The sequence below is a fragment of the Brassica napus genome, chromosome A10, assembly GCF_020379485.1.
Source record: "Brassica napus cultivar Da-Ae chromosome A10, Da-Ae, whole genome shotgun sequence".
Classification (NCBI taxonomy): domain Eukaryota; kingdom Viridiplantae; phylum Streptophyta; class Magnoliopsida; order Brassicales; family Brassicaceae; genus Brassica; species Brassica napus.
The window spans coordinates 10,574,048-10,595,017 of NC_063443.1; the positions used below are offsets into that span (position 1 = coordinate 10,574,048).

General features: G+C 39.1%; 3 protein-coding genes and 1 non-coding gene across 6 annotated transcripts; 2 read left to right on the forward strand and 2 right to left on the reverse strand.

The window, feature by feature from the left end:
• The first annotated feature begins 3,860 nt into the window (after positions 1 to 3,860).
• On the forward strand, positions 3,861 to 5,768 carry LOC106437662 (E3 ubiquitin-protein ligase SIRP1). The gene is made up of 2 exons (XM_013878589.3): positions 3,861 to 4,065; positions 4,457 to 5,768. Exon 2 carries the CDS (start codon positions 4,484 to 4,486, stop codon positions 5,540 to 5,542), a length of 1,059 nt encoding a protein of 352 aa, XP_013734043.2. The 5' UTR covers positions 3,861 to 4,065; positions 4,457 to 4,483; the 3' UTR covers positions 5,543 to 5,768.
• Positions 5,769 to 7,070: 1,302 nt separating this feature from the next.
• Positions 7,071 to 9,873, reverse strand: LOC106437660 (probable pyruvate kinase, cytosolic isozyme). The gene is made up of 3 exons (XM_013878587.3): positions 9,530 to 9,873; positions 8,236 to 8,697; positions 7,071 to 8,145 (listed from the first exon to the last, which is right to left on the reverse strand). Exons 1-3 carry the CDS (start codon positions 9,749 to 9,751, stop codon positions 7,333 to 7,335), a joined length of 1,497 nt encoding a protein of 498 aa, XP_013734041.1. The 5' UTR covers positions 9,752 to 9,873; the 3' UTR covers positions 7,071 to 7,332.
• Positions 9,874 to 11,054: 1,181 nt separating this feature from the next.
• LOC106437659 (glucosidase 2 subunit beta-like) lies at positions 11,055 to 20,885 on the reverse strand. 3 transcript variants are annotated; one of them, XM_048742887.1, is made up of 17 exons: positions 20,573 to 20,839; positions 20,346 to 20,462; positions 20,117 to 20,212; positions 19,750 to 19,989; positions 19,057 to 19,313; positions 18,595 to 18,663; positions 18,382 to 18,489; positions 17,907 to 18,237; positions 17,724 to 17,825; positions 17,533 to 17,634; positions 17,391 to 17,448; positions 17,249 to 17,317; positions 17,007 to 17,094; positions 16,794 to 16,855; positions 16,636 to 16,687; positions 16,466 to 16,540; positions 11,055 to 11,357 (listed from the first exon to the last, which is right to left on the reverse strand). In XM_048742887.1, the coding sequence occupies exons 1-16, from the start codon at positions 20,676 to 20,678 to the stop codon at positions 16,475 to 16,477; spliced, it is 1,923 nt and encodes a 640-aa protein (XP_048598844.1). In that variant the 5' UTR covers positions 20,679 to 20,839; the 3' UTR covers positions 11,055 to 11,357; positions 16,466 to 16,474. The 3 variants fall into 3 exon arrangements, 2 of the variants coding, with proteins under 2 accessions (XP_048598844.1, XP_013734039.2); XM_013878585.3 differs by lacking the exon at positions 11,055 to 11,357 and having other exon boundaries at positions 16,163 to 16,540; positions 20,573 to 20,885; XR_007317166.1 differs by lacking the exons at positions 11,055 to 11,357; positions 16,466 to 16,540; positions 16,636 to 16,687; positions 16,794 to 16,855 and having other exon boundaries at positions 17,021 to 17,094; positions 17,529 to 17,634.
• TRNAI-AAU lies at positions 20,881 to 20,954 on the forward strand. Its single transcript has one exon. It is a non-coding gene; the product is annotated as a tRNA-Ile (tRNA).
• Positions 20,955 to 20,970: the final 16 nt, after the last annotated feature.

Below are 20,970 nucleotides of genomic sequence, written 5' to 3' on the forward strand. Positions count from 1 at the left end.
GAGAGAGAGAGAGAGAGAGAGAGTATTGTTGGTGTTGTTACAAGAAGATTGGTTGTGAAAAGAAGAGGTGCTATCTAACGCTACCAATTATATATTGGGTGGAAAAATGGTAGATTCTAATTATAGTTCATTAGTTTGGGTTTGTAATGCCTTCTTCATTTCCCAAAATGTGTATTGGAGTGTTGTCTGTGTGAAATTACTGCCAGGCTTTGTTTTAAATGTGTGTATGGTGAAGTAAAATTACATTTAGACGAATGAACGACACTGAAAACCTCGTCTAACACTGCAAAAACGTGATGATATTATGTTTTCGAGATAGAGATACAAGTGGTTCTATAAAGCGGTGAAAGAATAATCAAAAACTAATAGTCTAATACTAAAAAATTTATTCGAAGCAGCGAAAGGAGAACGGAGAAAGACAGAAAGTTGATAATGAAAAAATATGCATGACATATTAATTTTTTTAACGTTGTATGATTGTATTATTAACGATGATAAATATTGCAGACGATTCTACAGCCAATAATTTTACCTTTCTTACGAGTATTCACGCTTGACTGCATCATTCGAGCCGTCCTATGAAATCCACACTTGACGGTACTCATTGCGACATGCTGGTCTCTTGTAAGCATCCGAGCCGTCCTATGAGATTACATACCCATGTTCCTTTATGCATATTCATGTTCACATGACTCAACGGTGGTTTAAGCAAATGAAGTTGAACCAAACACCAATGACTCATTTGTGAGAGAAACTGAGAATATGAATTCTATTTTAAATGGCAACGGAAACCATATATTTAAATATATACCTGAGAGCAGATTTCTTTCCTTGAAACACCAAATAGCAAAAGCAAAGTGTAGTACTTATAAGACAGAGAAGCATATTCGATGAGTCTGAGCTGTGCGTAAGGCTTAATGATAATAACACTCATTGAAAAAGTCCAGTTATTACCTCGCTTTCGGGGTAAACCAAAGTGATTCAGTAAAAGCCTGCAGTGAGCATCAACACTTAGCCACATGATCAAAACTTCAAAATGTTATAGGATTCAAAACTTCTCACTACAAATGATATAACTAATACATAAAAAGATTTTACCTTCTTTGATGTTCTCTATCTTCAGCCAAGCTTCTATGTTCTCTATCTTCAGCCAAGCGTCTTGTTCTCTGCTTCCAAACCTCAAAGGTAATATGTTGTTTTTAGCTCACTAGCTTGGTAATTAATTCTTGGGTTTTCGTCGGTACTAATTTATTGATACATAATGTGTCCTTGTTGATAAAATATGTAATTGGCACTAACACTGTTTATTTAACTTATTGGGGTCTCTTATGCAGAATTTGTGTCATGTTGGCAGTGTTTTCCACTGTCTTAAACATTTACAGATATGTACATGTGAAACAGAATGGTTGAGTCTACTTATGCGTATGCTCAATAACTCTCCTAATCTACGATACCTCAAGCTTTATAAGGTACATATATTTCGTCCCAAATCATTCAGTTTCCTTTGCTCTATTTACATTTATCTCTAATGCGTTGTGTATTTATGTCCTCTCAATTTATCTCAGCGGTGCATTAAAAGTGAACTGCGCCCCAGCTGGAGTGAACAGAGCTCAGTTCCTGAATGTCTGGTAACGCGGCTTGAAACTTTTGAATGGGATGAATATGAAGGAAATGAGGAAGATAAAGAAATGGTAGAATTCATCTTAAAAAACGGATTCTGTTTAAAGAAAGTAATTATAAAACCTATACCCACCAGCCGCAAGAAACTTAAAATGAGCACGGAGTTAGCTTTCTTGCCCAGGAGTTCGCCTGCATGTCGGATCATGTATGACTGAAGTTACAGGCTCCGCTCTGGAGACAAGTCATGTTCAATAGTCAGAGGGACATCACCAAATATCCACTATCTTATGAATTTTCATTATCATTCTAATTTTATATTTTATGACAAATATTGTTTGATTTAAACCCAAAAAAAAAACATATTGTTCGTTTTTCCTCCCCCAAGACAAAACATTTTACATATGAATCTTATATAAGAAATTAGAACTTGTGAGCTTTTTTCCCCTATATTTAGCTCATTTAGTCAATAAAGTCCCTCCTCTTGGTCTCCATGTTGTGGAGGAAGGAAACATATATTTCATTCGACTGGGAAAACATAACGAACGCATAATCTAATGTGTTATCTTTCTTTTAAAAGGGTACATACAACTGCTGCTAGTCCATTGTAAATGGTCTAGTGTGAAATCTTTCTTTTAAACAGGGTTTCCTCTGTTGGTGATTTAGACACCTTTGGCTGGAGTAGTGGGTTCCAAGTATGAAGTGGTTACTTGTTGATAACGCATAATGAAACAGTTGGTGAACACATTATTGAAGAATCAAGAATGTAATAGAGAATACTCGGTCCAATTCCGTTTAAAAGAAGTTATCTTCATTCTTCAATCATAGAAAATTAATGTCAAGCGAACGATATAGCTCACCTATCTATAAAGATATAAAAATTAATAACCTCTTAAGTCTTACATCAAACGAATATTTACATACATTTTAGATAGTAGACATCCCCTATATATTAAAGGAGAAGCATTACAATATATTTTGTAGCCACATGTCATCACCACAATCATTCTTAGAATCTTTAGAAAAATATGTTGGTCTATAGAAATATATAATAAACTTTTTATTAAACTTACCACAAATTAATCATAAATGTTCTTCATTGTTTCCTTAAATAAAAATCACGGAATTACCTAATGTGGCTAAAGTATATATGACAATTAATGATTTTGAATAATAAAGATTTGATAAAATTTAGTCTATTTTCTATCATTTTTTAAAATTTTAACTTATTAAAATAAATTAAACAACCACATTAACTATATAATAAAAAATTAGATTTTTTCGTATATGCTATATTTTGAATTTTAAAAAACGAATACAAATGGCTAAAGTTGTTAAAAAAAATCACACTAAAATTTTTGTTATCCATGGTTTAAAATTTATGTTATAACAAGATACAAATGATTACAAAATTACATAAATAGGAAATCTCATATAATAAATATTATATATATGTATATTAATATTTTTCAAAAATAAATTATATACCATATAAAATACATATTTGTAATTTCGAATTTGTTTTCAATTCTTTTGATAAACATTTTGAACAATTATTGACAACTTAATATTAAGATTTTAAATTTTGCATGGAATTTTTTTAAAATTATAAATTACTAAAACTATTAAACATCCCACAATTTTTTAATTATTGTCATTGATTTAAAAAATTTGTTATAAAGAAATACAAGTGATCAAAAATAATACGAGTATAAAATATTTTTTAACAGATGTCAATGTTAAAAATGTACTATATATCTTAATATCATTTAAACTTAATTTTATACCATATAAAAAAAATATTTGTCTGGATTAATAAAATTTATTTAAGTATTTGTACCAATTTAATTATATATATGTAATAGTTACTAAATTGTTAATTATTTAATGTATATTTATTATTTCATAATATGTAAAAAATAGATAATACTTAAAAATAATTTATATATAATATTTATCCTGCGCAAGGCGCGGGTCTTAACCTAGTGTACTTTATTCTCTCTTGCAAGTAGCATACATATATAGTAGTCATTATAATATGACCAAATAAATAACATGGAAACGTAATTAGACGGAGACCACAAGCGTTGAATGAGCTACTGATAAGATAAATTAGTAATAAACCTAAAATTGTGTGAGGGAAAGACTAAAATTAACAAAAAGTCTTAAAACTTCATTAATGATTTAATACTAACAATCAATGCTAATTAAGAAAAGGACATAAAGTAAAAGAGGAAACAAGGTAAGGAGTTTGGGTTAGAAGAGAGGACGCTGTTGGGTTGTTTTTGTTTCCTTCCACTCTTTCTCTTCTTCATTTCCTCTCTCTCTCTCTCTCCTCTCCAACCCTCTCGCAAAAGCATCTTAAAAAATATCTCTTGAGCTTTTTGGGGGTTTAATTTCTTAGAAATAACCAAAAGAAGGAAGAACAGATTCAAAGGATATTTAAAGGTAAAGGTTTTTATGTTGTGCAATTTTTTTTCTGGGTTTTTTCTTTCATGATTTTCAATCCTTTTTCGTTTGTTAATTGAAAAAAGGAGGACAAATAATTGTTTCCTTTTTAAAACGGTTCTTTCCTCTTTGATCTTTTTACAAGATTCTAATTTTTGTTTTGTTTTGTGGGGTTTTGGATTCTATTCAAATCTGTGTAAGAAAGAAGCTTGACTTGTCCTCTCCTTTTCAAACATGTTCTTGTCTGAAACTTGTAATTGATTGGTCAAAGTTGGAAACTTTAAGGGATACAATTCTCTTGTCTTTAGATCTGAACTAGAAAAACGAATTGCAAACAAAACAGAGTTTGGAGGGTTTCATTGTGTTACTCCTCCTCTTGTTGTCTCTGCAGATATAGGGAGGTTGAAAGGAGAAAGACATGGAGGAAACAATGGCAGCTAGGTATTGGTGTCACATGTGTTCACAAATGGTGAATCCAGTAACGGAATCTGAGATCAAATGTCCCTTTTGCCAAAGCGGATTCATCGAAGAAATGAGCAGTAATGGTAATGGAAGTGGCGTTCAAGACCCGGGAACAGACCGTGCTATGTCTCTATGGGCACCAGTCTTGCTTGGAATGATGAGTACTCCTCGGAGACCAAGAAGGTTTAGGAGAGCAGAGTTTGAGTTTGATGAAGAAGAAGAAGAAGAAGACAATGATAATGATGTCTACCGTCATCATCTAGCTAGACGACACGGTGGAGAGATTGATCTGGACAGAGAGTTTGAATCTCTCTTAAGGAGAAGACGAAGAAGCTCAGGGAATAATATATTACAGTTGCTTCAAGGGATACGCGCAGGGATTGCTTCTGAGTACGACACGTCTGATGATCGAGAGAGCAATAGAGTTATAATGATCAATCCCCTGAACCAGTCCCTCGTCGTTCAAGGACAACAAGCGCAGAGTAGCCATCATCCTGCTTTGACTTCGCTTGGAGATTACTTCATCGGACCTGGTCTAGATCTTTTGCTTCAGCATTTAGCTGAGAATGATCCCAACAGGCAAGGGACTCCACCTGCTCGCAAAGAAGTGGTCGATGCTTTGCCTACGGTTAAGATTACTGACCCGTTGCTGCAGTGTTCGGTTTGTTTGGATGAGTTTGAGAAAGGAGTGGAGGAGGAAGCTAAAGAGATGCCGTGTAAGCATAAGTTTCACGTTAAGTGTATTGTTCCGTGGCTTGAGCTTCATAGCTCTTGTCCCGTGTGTCGGTTCGAGCTTCCTTCTGGGGATGGTGATGGAAGTAAGGTTGAATCGGAGAGACAAACGAGGACAAGAACTACTGTTCCGGAGAGTAGTAACGGAAACGTTGTTGAGAATGTGGAAGGGAATGGAAGAGAGGATGATGCGAGGAGCGGTAATGGAAGAAGGTTTTCGTTTTCATGGCCATTTAGTGGATTCTTCTCTTCTTCTTCATCATCCTCTGGATCTTCTCGCTGATCAAAAGAAGAACAAAACACTCATAAACTAAAACATCTTGGTTTTGTTGTTCTTGTTCTTGAACTTGTCTTGTTCTATGTACATAAAAATGATGTTCTTTCCTTCAGATTGTTGAACAAAGAAAAATCCATGGAGATGTTATCTGTTATTATTTGTTTCAATCTTCTTATAATTGTTGCTGTACAGAGATGATCAATTTTAGTTTTGCTTTGTGTGTTTGTTTCAATGCTTTTGTTTTATACTCGTTTAATTATATACGTCAATTGATGTCCAAATAATGATGTAAAATGTAAACAAAATAAGAGAGAATGATTAAAACTTGTCAGAATGATTTTCTCTGTGTGGGCGATGATAATTCAATCTTCATGTTCTTAGGCTTTAATTCTTTGTCTGAATGATTTTTTGTATGGGCGGGTCCATGCGCTGTCTCTTTTCTCTTTATTGTCTTCATGGTCGATGTAAAAAAAAAAAAAAAAATTTGTCTTCATGCTCTCTGTATTTTTTTAATTAGAGCATAACATTTAAATACATTTTCAGAATTACGTATATATATAAAGAAATGAAAATGAGAGAAACAAGCCAACGAAGAAAAAAAAAGACTCTCTCTCTTTAGAACAAAAAAAGAAAAGCTTATTGTGTTTTCCGGCCGACGGCGAGGCTCCTCTAGCCACCGTCGGTCCGGCCTATCTTCTTTTTTATAGTTTTAGTTGCATGTGTTTCGTTTTGGTTTTGAATAACTCTGATCAGAGCTCTTGCTTCTGATAGTTTTTTGGTCTCGGAGACACCTAATCTACGGTGGAGGTCATCCGCTTTGTCTCTGGGAAAGGGGAAGTTTCCAGCCTCTACTTCGCCCGTCTACGTTTCCGGGAAACGGTGGCTTTTTCAGCACCGCTATCGTCGGTTTTGTCCTCGGGTTAATCCCGATTTCGTCGATCTACAAATTTGTGCTTCATCCGATACTATGTCTCTCGATCTGATATTGATGTCGCATGTTGTACGTCGGTCATTGAGGATTGATGGTTGGCGTTTTAATCTCTGGTGATTTCGTAGATCTGTGTTTTTTTAATCTCTGCCTTGGATCGGGTTTGTATGGCGTTGTATGGCCCGCAAGGTTCGGTCGAGGAGATGAGTCGATTTGTGGTTGGTTTGGTGGCCTGCAGTCTTGAGATGAGATCTCGATTGTCCGATGATGTTCTCTTAAGACGTTGAATCAAGCGAGGAAGATGATGGAGTTTGGTTGAAACCGGTGTGGTTTCATTGATAGTGGTTCAGATGCGTCGGTTCCGGCAGATTGTCTCAAGCGGTGAAGGCGATGGGAGGTTCCAACGTGTGTCCTCGGTGTCACTGCGGTTTCGACACGTAACAGGATTGTCGAGTCTTGTTTTCGGTTTGGGTTGAATGGACCATTGTTTGGGCATTTTTTAGTTTTAAAGTTGGGCTTGTAAGTTTCAACCTGGATGCCCTTTAGTTTAGGTCTTATGTTTTTAAACCTTTTGATAAATAATATGGCAAAAAAATAATAAAGAAATGAAAACAAAAAGAAAATCATGATAGTAGAGATACGTGTACCATTCATTAGTTCCATACAACCAATAGAAATCCAGAAGAAAAAAAACCGTAAGTGGATTCACACGGGTCACCACAGTTGTAATCAGCAAGAAAGAGAATTTGAGTTTTCTATCTCAAGATTTTAATCACAAATCTTGAATAAAATTCAAATTAAGAAAAACGTATATAGTTGCGTTTCCTCCAACGCCAGACGCCAAAAACGGGATTTTTCCTAATCATCATCACTTAACGGTCAAGATCTTGATTAGGGAAGCGTTCCCAACTCGGAGTAGAGCAACAACGGAGTCTCCAGTCTTACACAGCTCTTTCTCTTTCCCCTGCTGAGTCGCAAACTCAATAGCTTCTTCTGTTGATTCATCGTGCGAGGCTCTTGCCGACCCTGCGTACAGCACAGGGATCAAACCGCGGAAGATAAGACTATGCCTCGCGGGTGACTCGTCGCTGCAAGACCAGTCGAACAAGTCGGTTTTGATCTCCGGAACCACGACAGACAAAATCGGCATCCCTGGTCTGTACTTAGCCACAAGCCTCGCCGTGCTTCCTCCCCTGGTTAGGACCATGATGAGAGTGGCTCTAGCCGAGTTAGCGGTTCTGACAGCAGAGGACGCGAGCGACTCAAGCGGGCTCATCGGAACCGGAGAGTACTTCATGATCCTCTTGAAGACGTCTCCGTAGTCAAGCGTGCTCTCGGCTTCCACGCAGATCTTGGCCATGGTACGCACAGCTAGCTCAGGGTACGCTCCAGCTGCGGTTTCGCCGCTGAGCATGACGCAGTCCGTGCCGTCGAGGACAGCGTTTGCTACGTCAGTGGCTTCAGCTCTTGTGGGACGAGGGGATTTGATCATGGACTCGAGCATCTGCGTCGCTGTGACCACAGGCTTCCCCTGGATGTTGCATTTGTAGATCATCACTTTCTGAGCTAAGAAGATCTTCTCGATCGGGATCTCCATGCCGAGATCTCCTCTTGCAATCATGAAGGCGTCGGAGTTGACAAGAATGTCATCGAAGTTCGCCACACCTTCTTGGTTCTCCACCTAATCAAACACAAAACAATCATAATCAATTTTTTTGTTACTGTAAACAGAAAGAGAGAGAGAGAGATTTGGTTTAACATATATATATACCTTTGACATGAGAAGAATGTTCTTGGCGTGTTTTCCAAGTAGTTTCCTGACCTGCACCAAGTCTGAACCTTTTCTAACAAAAGACAGAGCAATCATGTCGATCTGATTAGGGACTCCCCACTTCATGATGTCTTCTTTGTCTTTCTCGGTGAGAGTAGGGAGATCCACGACAACACCAGGGAGGTTGACATTCTTCCTCTCACCGAGCATGGCGGAGTTCTCGCAGCGGCAACGGACGGTACCATTCTCTGTGTCACAAGAGAGGACGAGTAAGGAAATAGTACCATCGGCACAGAGAATGACCATCCCTGGGTTCACATCTACAGCCAGCTTCTTGTAACTCATGCAGATCGTGTTCTCGTCGCCCTGCAAGTCGTAATCAGTCGAAATGGTGATCTCTTGGCCTTGTTTCAACTGTATTGGTTTCCCATCTTTCAAGAACCCGGTTCGGATTTCAGGACCCTTTATAAGAGAAAATAGAAAAAACAGTTCCGTCAGTAATAGTCAGAAACACAAATAGATCTGCCACAAATTTAGACATTCACATTATACAACACAAATAAATCTTATCAATTGTAACTTGGACATAACTTCTACTTCCCACACATCATAAATCGATCACAGACAAGAGAACAATCCAAGAAGACTGACTGTCTATCAACATAGCTTATTCTGACTCGACAACTACAGGTCTCTCTTGTTTCTTGAACTGTGGACATGTCTGCCTCATACATAAAGCAGGTGTGACATTTATATAAACAACAAACATAAAAAAATGATTTCAACTTTAGCTATAACTTGTATACTCCACACACTGATTAACATCTCTAGCCACAAAGAACAATAATCACCAGACCAGAGAGAAGAAAAGTTCAGTAACATGGTTTCTTATTCATCTATCAAAAATAGTATTAACATATTCCCAATAGATCTAAGGTGCTGTTAATAGCAATGGTCTCTTCAACAACCTGAACACTCTTTTTAATAGCAGATTTGGTCCTGATTCAAGTTATAATTGGAAACCTTTACTACATCACATAAATAATCAATGTATGACAGACAGATCTAGAGATTCACAACAGAAATGGCATATACAGACAAAACAGTATAAATAACAAAAAAGAGACATTCAACACGAGCAATAAACATACACGCGTCACCGTTTCAGATCGAAAAAAGTAATAAACCAATTAGAAACTGGCAAACCAGATCACAGTGAAATTGAAATCAGAAGCGTACTTCAGGGGAGAGAGCTAACACCATAGACATACAAGTGATCGATATACTGACAAACCTTGGTATCGAGCATGACGGCGCAAAGGATGCCAGTGTTGAGCATAGCTTGACGGAGGTTATCGAGAGTCTCTTGGTGGTACTCATGAGATCCGTGTGAAAAGTTAAACCTAGCCACGTTCATGCCCGCCTTCAGAAGCTTCTCCACCATCTCAACGGATCTCGAAGCTGGACCCAGAGTACACACGATCTTCGTCTTCGGCTTTTGCTCTATCATCGCCATCGTTTACACAAAAGCGATTTCAAAGGGACACAAGTGAGGAGCGCTGATGAGAGAGATTTATGGAGAGAGATCTGGCTTGACGAACAAGGAAAATAGAGAGAGAGAGTCTGGCGAATAAAAGCAAGTCTTGAGCCCTTTCTTCTCTTATAGAAAAGAAGGTCACTGGTTTAGATTGGGTCAACAAAAAATTGATTGCTTGTTACCCGGTTTACGATTGGGTCAACAAAAGACCGACACCTAACAATACGTTGCTTACCATCGGTTTAATATTCCTCCAAGGGGTGACGCACATTGACAACAAATATTCGTTTCTTTGACCTTTTTGTACCTTCTCGATCTATTCTCGGGCCGCGTTCTTTCAGAAAAATAAATAAATATCTTCAGTTGATATTTCTAGTCAACAATATGGTTTCAAATTTTTTTAAGAGAAAAAGACCAAAATAGCACTAAATCAAGTTTTTGTTTCCAAACTAGCACTTAAGGTCAAAAGTCACAAAAATAGCATTCAATAAGTGGGGTTTAGGGTTTAGAATTTAGGGTTTAGGGTTTAGAGTTTAGGTTTTAGGGTTTAGAGTTGAGAAATGAGGTTTTGGAGATAAGATTTCAAATTTTGAAAAATAAAAAAATTTAAATTTTTCAAAAGATAAAATGCTATTTTGGTCATTTTAGTTTTTGAGTGCCATTTTTGTGATATAAACTTAGAAAGGTGCTATTTTGGAGATTTGCCCTTTTTTTAACCAACTGTTATTTTACACATGGTATTTACATGATTAAGTTAATGTTTTGGTTAACAGATCTGTATCTGATATTGGTTTCGAGTAGTGTTAAATGCAATAATTTGATTCCGTTAATTTAATTTAAATACTATGTTCGAGTTTGTCTCTTTCGGAAATGGGATTCCTTTTTAGATAAAGTTTCAGATATTTAAAAATGGAATGACAGAGAGCCAAAACCGAACCAAACTTACCACTTGTTTATGACCTAACAAAACCACGTTCTTATCTTAAAAAAAGTGCAACTTTGGAATGGTAGGCGAGATGCCTTCACGTTACTAACGAATTTCAGATTTCTAACTGTTCTTTTCTCTTAACCAAAAGTTTAACATTGTCTCAAGTACTGTTGATAAATAGAACCTCCATTGTTCAATGAGGTAAAACTTGAACTTATCAATTCTCTTCCCACCAAAAAACGTCTCTGTTTATACTTTTACTTTTTGTCCTCGACGTTTTGAGATAGAGCAAGATTAGTAGTCTAATTGACACAAATCTGAGAAACATGGTCTGATAAGATCAAAGATCGGATCTACTGAATAACGATGTATATTGATGAATAGATTCGAGAATTACAACCGTCGTGATACTCTATCACCTGAGTATCACTCTACTCTCATCACCTGAGTAGACCTAGCTCATATGCTAAGGTTAACAATTGTAATCAACGATAACCGTATAACAGAAACAATACGAGTATTTATACTTCCTTTACTATCTCACACGTGTCTCCACTTTATTTGTTAACCACCATTTCACTCTTCATTTCCCGTCACTCCTCTCCCTTCTTCACTTCCTTCTGCTTAAACCTTCTCCTCTCATAAGTATGCTTGAACCTATCAATACTCCCCCCATTGAGAGCAAGCTTGCCCTCAAGCTTGTAATCCGGAAAATTGCCTTCAAACTCCGCCAACAGCATCCAAGAATTCTCATGATCCACTGAGTTCTGCCAACGTACCAACAGCTCAACAATACCATCCTCTCGTACCCGCGATGCTAACACCTCTGCTGGTTCCATCACTATGTTCTCCAAGTCTGTGCACGCGGGAGGTACTGTTTGGGCTAAGTGATCCTGACCCAAAGCGGCTTTTAACTGTGAAATATGAAAAACAGGATGAATCTTAGACTCTTGAGGAAGTCTCAACCGATACGCCACCTTGCCTACGCGTTCTGTGATCTCATAGGGACCAAAATACTTGGCGGCAAGCTTCTGACAATAACGCCTAACCACAGTATTTTGACGGAATGGTTTCAGCTTCAAATAGACGAGATCACCCACTGAAAACTGCACATCTCTGCGATGTTTATCCGCTTGTGCCTTCATAATAGCTTGAGCTCGTGCCAAGTGTTGTTTAATCTGTGATAACATCGCATCTCGTTCTCGCAAATTCGTTTCCAAATCAAAGTTCTGAGTCGATCCTTCTTCAAAACGCACTAATTTCGGAGGCTCTCTTCCATAAACCACGTGGAACGGTGTTGTCTTCAATGCCGTGTGATACGAAGTGTTGTACCAAAGTTCAGACCAAGCCAAAAATTTATACCACGTTTTCGGATGTCCTGAAGCAAAGCAGCGAAGATAAGTCTCCATACAACGGTTAAGGACCTCTGTTTGGCCATCTGTTTGCGGATGAAACGCTGTACTATACTTCAGTTTAGTGCCTGATAGTCGAAACAAATCTTTCCAAAAACTGCTCAAGAAAATTCTGTCACGGTCTGAAACCACTGTCTTTGGAAACCCATGTAGTCGTACAACTTCTGCCATGAACTTCGAAGCCACATCCACTGCTGTAAACGGATGTTTTAAGCCAATGAAATGACTATACTTACTCAATCTATCCACCACAACCATGATCACATTAAAACCCTGAGATGTCGGTAAACCCTCCACAAAATCCATCGAAATATCCTCCCATATACGCATTGGAATCGGTAACGGTTGGAGTAGTCCTGCTGGAGATAATGTTGAATACTTGTGAGTTTGACATACCCCACACTCAGATACATACTGTTGTACTGCCTTAAACAAGCCCTCCCAATGGAACATCGTTTGAACTCTCTTAACCGTCTTTAGAACTCCCGAGTGACCACCGATCTTCCCATCATGACATTCAAACAATATCAGTGGAATTGATGTTGACGACTTTGGTAACACCAGCCTCTGTTTATACCATAACCTGTCATCGACCACCCGATAATGTGGATTTGATAATTCTCCGCGCTTCACCAACGTCGTTAATCTCTGTAACTCCACATCTTCAGCAATCTCCTTATATATTTCTTGCAACTGTATCACCGTCGGAACTGTTAATGCGAAACACTGAGCCCCCTTTAATAACAACTCTTCTCTTTCTATCCGTGATAACCCGTCAGCAGCTTTATTCTCGCACCCTGGTTTGTAAACAATGTCAAAGTCGTACCCTAATAACTTTGTTAGCCACTTCTGATATTCCATGTTGACTTCCTTTTGCTCCAGCAGGTACTTAAGACTTCTCTGATCCGTATGTACTACAAACTTCCTGCCCAGTAAGTAGTGTTTCCATTTCAACACTGCCATAACCACTGCCATAAGTTCACGTTCATATGCTGGTTTCAAACTTTCTCTTGCGGTTAGACCATGACTAAAATACGCCAGTGGACGTTTGTCCTGCATTAACACCGCCCCCACACCGAAGCCTGATGCATCTGTCTCGATTATAAACGGTTTTGTGAAATCTGGTAATGCTAAAACTGGAGCTGACACCATTGCAGACTTTAATTTCTCAAATGCTGCTTGAGCTTCGCCAGACCACGCAAAACTGTCTTTTTTCAATAATTCTGTCAGGGGCCGAGCTATTATACCATACCCTTTCACATAATTTCTGTAATAACCCGTGAGCCCCAAGAATCCCCGCAGTTGCTTAACCGTTTTAGGAATCGGCCACTCTCGCATGCTCGCTGTCTTGTTTGTATCTGTTGCCACACCAGTTTTGGAAATAATATGGCCCAAGTACTCAACTTGAGACAATCCAAACGAACATTTCTTCAAGTTTGCAAACAGTTTCTGTGTAGCCAATATCTCCAACACGATCTGCAAATGCCTCAGATGATCTTCTTCATTACGGCTATAGATCAACACGTCATCGAAAAATACCAAGATGAACACTCTGAGATATGGTTTGAAGATAGAGTTCATCAAGGCCTGAAATGTTGCAGGAGCGTTCGTCAGACCGAAAGGCATAACTAAGAACTCGTAGTGGCCTTCTACCGTCCTGAATGCAGTCTTTTCAATATCAGCTTCCTTCATACGGATTTGGTGATAACCTGCGCGTAAATCGATTTTCGAAAAGACTGTCGCTCCATGTAGTTCATCCAATAATTGATCAATCACCGGTATTGGGAACTTGTCTGGTACTGTCACCTTATTCACTGCTCGGTAGTCTATACAGAAACGCCATGAGCCATCTTTCTTTTTGACTAGCAGGACAGGACTTGAAAAGGGACTCGTACTCACTCTGATTATCCCCGCATCGAGCATATCTCCCACCATCTTCTCCATGATTGCTTTTGTGGAATGTGGATATCGATAGGGACGCACAGAGATTGCAGACACTCCTGGAAGCAAGTTAATGGAATGATCATACCCACGGAAAGGAGGTAAACCCGTTGGTATTGCGAATACATGATCAAACTTGTCCAACAATGTCTGCAGCTTTCTCGGAATTTCTGGAATGTTTGGTGTCACCTCGCTTGCTGATAGCACCAGTGCTCCTCTTCCTCGTGTATCAGCATTAGAGATAGGAGACAGTGACTTAAAAGAGAATGAGGAACAATGCAGGTTTGGATCTCCGAACAATGTCACTTTAGTATTGTTATACATAAAGGACAGTTCCTGCTCCTTCCAATCTACCTCGCATTTTCCCAATGTCTCCAGCCACTGAATGCCTAAAATAACATCAACCATTCCCAATTCCAAAGCTATGAAATCCGAAATGAATTCGGTATCCGCTAAACTGAATGTGACAGACTTGCAGACCCCTGCGCCTTTGACTGTCACTCCATTGCCTAGCAGAATGTCGAGGCTCGGATCAGCACAAACTTTCAATTTGAGCCTCTGCACCGTATCAGGTGTTATGAAATTATGGGAAGCACCACTATCCAACATAACAATGACGTTGGTTTTGTTGATTTTCCCATACAGTTTTGTCGTCTTTGGAGAATGAATTCCCAAAAACGAGTTAAGTGATAGTATAGCGAGTTGTTGAGCTGGAGTATACACTATCGTTTCCTCTTCTTCATTGTCGACTTCGTCAATAACCTCCATCTCCAACCCATTTACCACAGTGATAATGCGCAACTCTTTATTAGGACATTTATGCGCTCTGGTCCATCCATTCGCTCCGCATCTGAAGCAAATAAATTCCTTTCTCATTCGATCCAGTTCTTCTTTAGAATGTTTCATCCGTGGACGCAGTTCAGAAGATGATGTCTGAGTATTGCCCTCTTTCTTTTGCATAGATGCAGAAGGCGTTGTGTGACCCTTTCTGTTCTCATTATCAGTCCAATGACGATGTGAGTTATAACCCGATGATGACTTCAAAACATGTGACTTGGACTGCTGTTGAGATCCTTCCTCTGATTTGCTCTTATCACTGACCACCTTACAGAACGCGCTCGTCTCCATTCTTAATACTGCTGCGATATGATTCTCTAACCCCTTAGGTTCCTTCATCCTGATAACTTCTTTCATTTCCTGATTGAGACCGTTGTAGAATATCCTTATAAGAAACTCATCATCCAATCCTGGTACCAATTCGGATAACTCCTCAAATTCTGAAATGTAGTCAGCTACAGAACCAGTTTGCTTGATTGCAAACAGACGGCTAGCAGGTTCTTCTTCAATTGATTCAGTGAACCTGAGAACTAGCTTATCCTTGAACTCCTGCCAGCTCTGAAATCCCCTCCTTTTCAGTTCCCAGCCAAACCATTTCTTCACAGGACCATCCAAACTCAACCCTATCAACTCCAATTTCTCTCTATCCTCATATCTTCCAATGCTGAACCAACGTTCCACTTCAGTAATCCACACATACGGTTGCTTCCCGGAGAACACAGGCATCTGTATCTTTTGCAACATCGAATCTCGAGTAGCAAGGTTCAAATTCCCAGATCGATAACCTAGCGGATAATCTTCCCGGTTACGTTCCCAGTTAGACGAATGTACCTGATTCTGTGACGTTCCCGGTTGAAACTGTGACTGACGTCCCCCTTGTGGATCCAATCTCTCCAAGATCTGCCGCATCGCTCGCAGTTCTTGACTCACAGTCTCCTGTTTCGCCTCTGATTCCTTCAAAGCGCGATTCAATCGTACGTAACCGCCGCGTAAGAAATCCATCGTCATATCTTGCTCTTCTATCTCAAACTCCTCCTCCGAGCCGACGCTCGGTTCCGTTGGAACCATCTTTGCTTTCGACATCGCACGAATCGTCGGAAGCTTCAATCGGAACGGCGATCGTCGTCAATCACTCGAGCGCACACCTTCGGAGATCGATCGCGTGTCAAACCGTCACAACGAACTGTAACCACCAGGAATCGCACTCGCCTTCGTCGCCGCGTGTTCCGAAACAGTTTCACCGCACCAATTGATAAGATCAAAGATCGGATCTACTGAATAACGATGTATATTGATGAATAGATTCGAGAATTACAACCGTCGTGATACTCTATCACCTGAGTATCACTCTACTCTCATCACCTGAGTAGACCTAGCTCATATGCTAAGGTTAACAATTGTAATCAACGATAACCGTATAACAGAAACAATACGAGTATTTATACTTCCTTTACTATCTCACACGTGTCTCCACTTTATTTGTTAACCACCATTTCACTCTTCATTTCCCGTCACTCCTCTCCCTTCTTCACTTCCTTCTGCTTAAACCTTCTCCTCTCATAAGTATGCTTGAACCTATCATGGTCATAGTTCGTCGTGCTTCTGAGGTTGGTCTTGGTTCATCATCTTCTCGAGCTTTTCTTGTAGTTCCTATAAAAAGTAGGCCAAACACCCGGTTTAGATAGTGTTAACGAGTAACTAAATTAAACACGGGGCTTTGATATTTGAGATGCACATCAGCTTACCTTAAGTTTATCTTCTAGACACCGAGCTGGAGTAGATAAAACTGCCGCATATCTGCAAAAAGAGAGTAAGAGATGAGGGGGACAAAATAAATGAAAACCCAAAGATAAAACGCTATAACCCGTGACACAGGTAAAAAAGACCAAGACAAAGAACTTACTCGCAACGACTTGGTTCATCAACATCCATGAGCTCATTTTTCAACCCACATCTTAGCTTGATCTGCATGTCAGGAATTAGTCAAGCTTTTTATATTTCTTGTCTCTGTGGCCTTTGCAAGCTCGAAATCAATTCTTATAGTGGTCTAGTTATAGTTGGAGCTAATTTTGTTCGAGCAGTTTATTGGATCTAGTAGCCATATCCGAATATTTACCTTTAAGCTTCTATCGGGACCGTTCCAACACTTGTCTCCGTTTGTATATGTCATGAACTGGTACGAGTTCTCAAACTTTTCCCATCCCCTAGAAAATCACATTAAGCCAAAGAAGTTTAAATCCAAATACATAGATAGATAGTTACTGATATCTGATTGCAACTTCGAACTGATTCCTCGTTACATTAGGTTTAGTATAATGTACCATGATACGGATCAGTATGTACGGAAACGACACTTACCCTAGCTGAGTCTTTGAATAGCCCTCCTCTTGTGTTGCTTCTTTATATGCACAGACTTTGTAAGTATACCTAGACATTAGGCAAGTACCGAATAAGATAAACATAACTATAATACCTGAGATAATGCTATAATTTTTCTTACTTGCCCTGTTTGCTCTCAAAACAACGACCATGGAATGAATAGAACTCTTTCTCCGGTCCTGTAATAAGAAAAATAATACTAAGGACTAACTCGAAAAAGGCAAAACGTAAGTAATGGCTTAGGATGTTTTTATCATACAGACCAAAGTCTTGTTTTAGCTTCTTTTCTAAGCTCGAAACCCTTGACTGTATTTTCTTAAGCTTTGAGCTCGACTCATCGTATTCCTTGCGTACCCGATCAGCCTCTGCATATCCCACAACGTAGAAGGTGAATCACTGAAGACATACGAGTCTTGATTTTACTTTCCATGGAAGTGATATACTATTAATTTACCTGATTTGTCCACTGGGGTGGTTTGGAATAAATTCACAGCTTGTAAAATGTTCTTGACGGTCTTTTGTATCTTCTCCAACCAGGTAGGACTAGAGGTTGTCTCTATAAGTACTCAAATATTAATAATGTCATACTTACTATGATAGTTTAAAGAATACAAACATCTGTGTCAATAGTGCAAACCTGATAAATCGAGATCATCCTCCCCATCAGATTTGTAGGAAGAAGTAGAATCATGGCGATACTCCTCTTCATAGGTATCATCTTCGGGTTCATGGTCGCTGTATTTTCCATCGTCGCCTGTTTCCTCGTCACCATCTGACACAAATCCATCATCTTCCTCTACTTCCTGTGGACTGGTGGGCGTGTGGTCATAGTTTTCATGATCATCAGCTTTCGAGTCCTCATCTGCCTCAGATGGCGTATCAGACTTCTCTCCTGTCCAACGAGAGGCAACAAGACGCCCCAATTCCTCCTTTGACAACTCGTCCTTCTTCTCGGATACAGTATCCTCCTATATATAGAATATTGAGCACTTAAACGTCATGATGCAAGTCAAAACGGGCAGAGTTATTCTAATCATGGAAGTTCAAAAAACTAGACTTAGGTCTATGACAATATATGTAAAGCATTTGACCAGAAATTGAAAGTAAATTACCACTTTCTTGACCTCATCTGATTCCTCCTTTTTGGTACTACCATCATGTTGAGATCCAGCTGTGATGGGATCCTCAGATGAGGGAGATTCCTCCTTCTCCTCAACATGCTGCATTTTGTACACAACCTTATATCACCATCTAACTTACTAGTAACAAATTGCTCCACTTTTGGAGAGACCGAAAAAGCATATGAATGAAATCATCTTTCGAACCTCGTCTGTTGGATTAGTGTGAGTACTCTCTTCCAATACACTTGTTGTTTCAGCTTCAGCTGCTGGCTCCTGAAACCAAAGTCTATTTCAATATCCGCTTGATGACACAACCATTTTGAGCTTAAATCAAATCAAGAAACTTAAACAAAGTACAAAAAATGCTGAAGATATTGACATAACAGCCATGCGAATGAGGTCCAGTCTTCCAGACAGCCTAGGTATTGATCTCATTGAGTAAAATATAGTTTCCACGCATCTCACGTATTGAAACTTTCATATCTTATTTCAAGACCTCATGACTGAGCAGGTGATTCAGTGAAGACCAGAATATTGGCGAATGGTCTGATAAACCTTTGTTTCATGGGTTGACTCCTTAACTTGTTGAATATGTAAAAAAAAAAAACAAAAAACAACAAGATGAAAGCTTACAAATCTATTTCAGTTTACAAGAGAAGAACTAACCTCATCTGTATCCAAGTCCTTGTATCTACCAGTCTCATCATGATGTTCGTTTTCATCGAGAATTTCGTCGTCCTGTGAAACTCCAGGCATCTCTTCACCGTCTGTGCTTCCTCCAACTTTTCCATTGCCATCTGTCTTCTCCTCACCCGTCCCATTTCCCGGCTGGGCTGCTAATTCAGCCTCTTTTCTTTCCTTCTCTTCCTTTTCTTTCTCTAGACGCTCCTTCTCCTCTATCTTCTCAATTTGTTCTTTACGCTCTACACAAGAAGTATTAGGGAAATTTCAGATCTTTATTCATAAGATAAGACCAACATTGTTAAGGGAAAAATGTCTGTCTTTATCATCGGAAGTCATCATTGCCAGTTATAATGAAAGAGAAAGAAGTTGACAATCCTATCTGATTCCACTACATAACTACTAGTCATATTTTGATCAAAAAAAAAAAACTACTAGTCATATAATTCTCTTATTTTCTTCCTACCTTTTTGGTGGTTAGTGAAGATTTTTAAGAACTGACCCAGAGGCATATCCAGCACCTAACTACACTTATATCCGAGGTTCTGCTCTCACATTCCAATCCACTGATTATTATCTCATGATACTACTATATGTCCATTTAAGTTTCCCTAAGACCAAAACAAAAAAAATCTCAACCCTCATGCCAAATTGCACCAAAAGAGAGAAAGAGCAAACCTTTGAGCTGTTGGACAAGGCCTTTCAGAATTTTCTGCTCGATTTTCAGCTTCTTTAGTTCAGCTTCATCTTTCTCCAGACCCACTTTCGCCTGCTCGATCTCCTTCCTCCTGATCACAACCCCTTGATTATAGGTATCGATTTTCTTCTTAAGATTCTCTCGAGCAGCTTTCCCAGCTTCCCAGCATGTATTTGAGCACGCCACTTTACCATCATACTCATCACTTCCATCACAACAATCTGCTCCCATGCGGAAAACAAACCATTTGAGCCAATAAACACAGAATGCTAACTATCCAACAGCTTATTGATTCTTCTCTATAGTAGTATTCAACATAAGAAGGTATAAATTAAGTAACATACATACCGCAGATACCATCATTGACTCTGGAAGAAAACAAAACTAAAGGAGAATGGCCTGCGTTCCGACAATAGAACTTGCCATTAGGACAAGCTGAGGTGCCTGTAGGTTTAACAAATAGAGCAAATATTAATCTGAATTCTCTCTCAATGAAACTGATCTGCTAAATCGTAACATAAGATAAAAGCTTCAAACTTTATGATATCAACAGAGACGAGACGAATAAAGGAGGAACCTGGCTCGTCAGTGCCGTCAGCGCAATCGCAAAAATCGTCGTTAAGCTGAGCTCTGGTGAATCTCTTTGATCCGTCCTTACACTTAATCTCCGAAGATGATTTGTAATACTTCTCATCTACACATCCACGGTAACGAAACCCAATCAAACGAAAAAGAAACAATAGCCAACGAGAGATCAAATCGGATCTTCAATGAGCAGAGAGAGAGAGAGAAAGAAAGCCAAACCTAGAGGAGAAATGCCGAGAAACGGATCATCGGTCACGGGGGACGAGCTCGATCTAATAGCAGAAGAAGCAAGGAGAAGAAGAAGGAAGGATAGTAGTACTCTCATCTTCTTCGAGATCGGAGCCGGAGTACAGGTTTGGCCACGGGAATAACAACAAATCAAGTGTAGTGTCTGGGGAGAGAGATGAAGAAGTTCGATAGATTTCGCAAAACGACGCAGTTTCACTCAGCTATACATGAGACGATGGCATGGGCGTAGTTGCAGTAGTTTAATATGTATAACATATGATCGGTTAATCATGCCAATAGCCCCATTAGCTCAGTTGGTTAGAGCGTTGTGCTAATAACGCGAAGGTCACAGGTTCAAAACCTGTATGAGGCATATAAGTTTTTGTCTG

What these genes read in the sequence shown, in the direction of transcription:
- LOC106437662 (XM_013878589.3), top strand. Translation starts at nt 4,484, where the DNA reads ATGGAGGAAACAATGGCAGCTAGGTATTGGTGTCACATGTGTTCACAA.
- LOC106437660 (XM_013878587.3), bottom strand. Translation starts at nt 9,751, where the DNA reads ATGGCGATGATAGAGCAAAAGCCGAAGACGAAGATCGTGTGTACTCTG. An exon ending in CCGTCATGCTCGATACCAAG is followed by an intron (nt 8,698 to 9,529) that starts GTTTGTCAGTAT and finishes TCTCTTATAAAG; the next exon opens with GGTCCTGAAATCCGAACCGG. An exon ending in ACATTCTTCTCATGTCAAAG is followed by an intron (nt 8,146 to 8,235) that starts GTATATATATAT and finishes GTGTTTGATTAG; the next exon opens with GTGGAGAACCAAGAAGGTGT.
- LOC106437659 (XM_048742887.1), bottom strand. Translation starts at nt 20,678, where the DNA reads ATGAGAGTACTACTATCCTTCCTTCTTCTTCTCCTTGCTTCTTCTGCT. An exon ending in GATGAACCAAGTCGTTGCGA is followed by an intron (nt 16,688 to 16,793) that starts GTAAGTTCTTTG and finishes CTCTTTTTGCAG; the next exon opens with ATATGCGGCAGTTTTATCTA. An exon ending in GTCTAGAAGATAAACTTAAG is followed by an intron (nt 16,541 to 16,635) that starts GTAAGCTGATGT and finishes TACTTTTTATAG; the next exon opens with GAACTACAAGAAAAGCTCGA.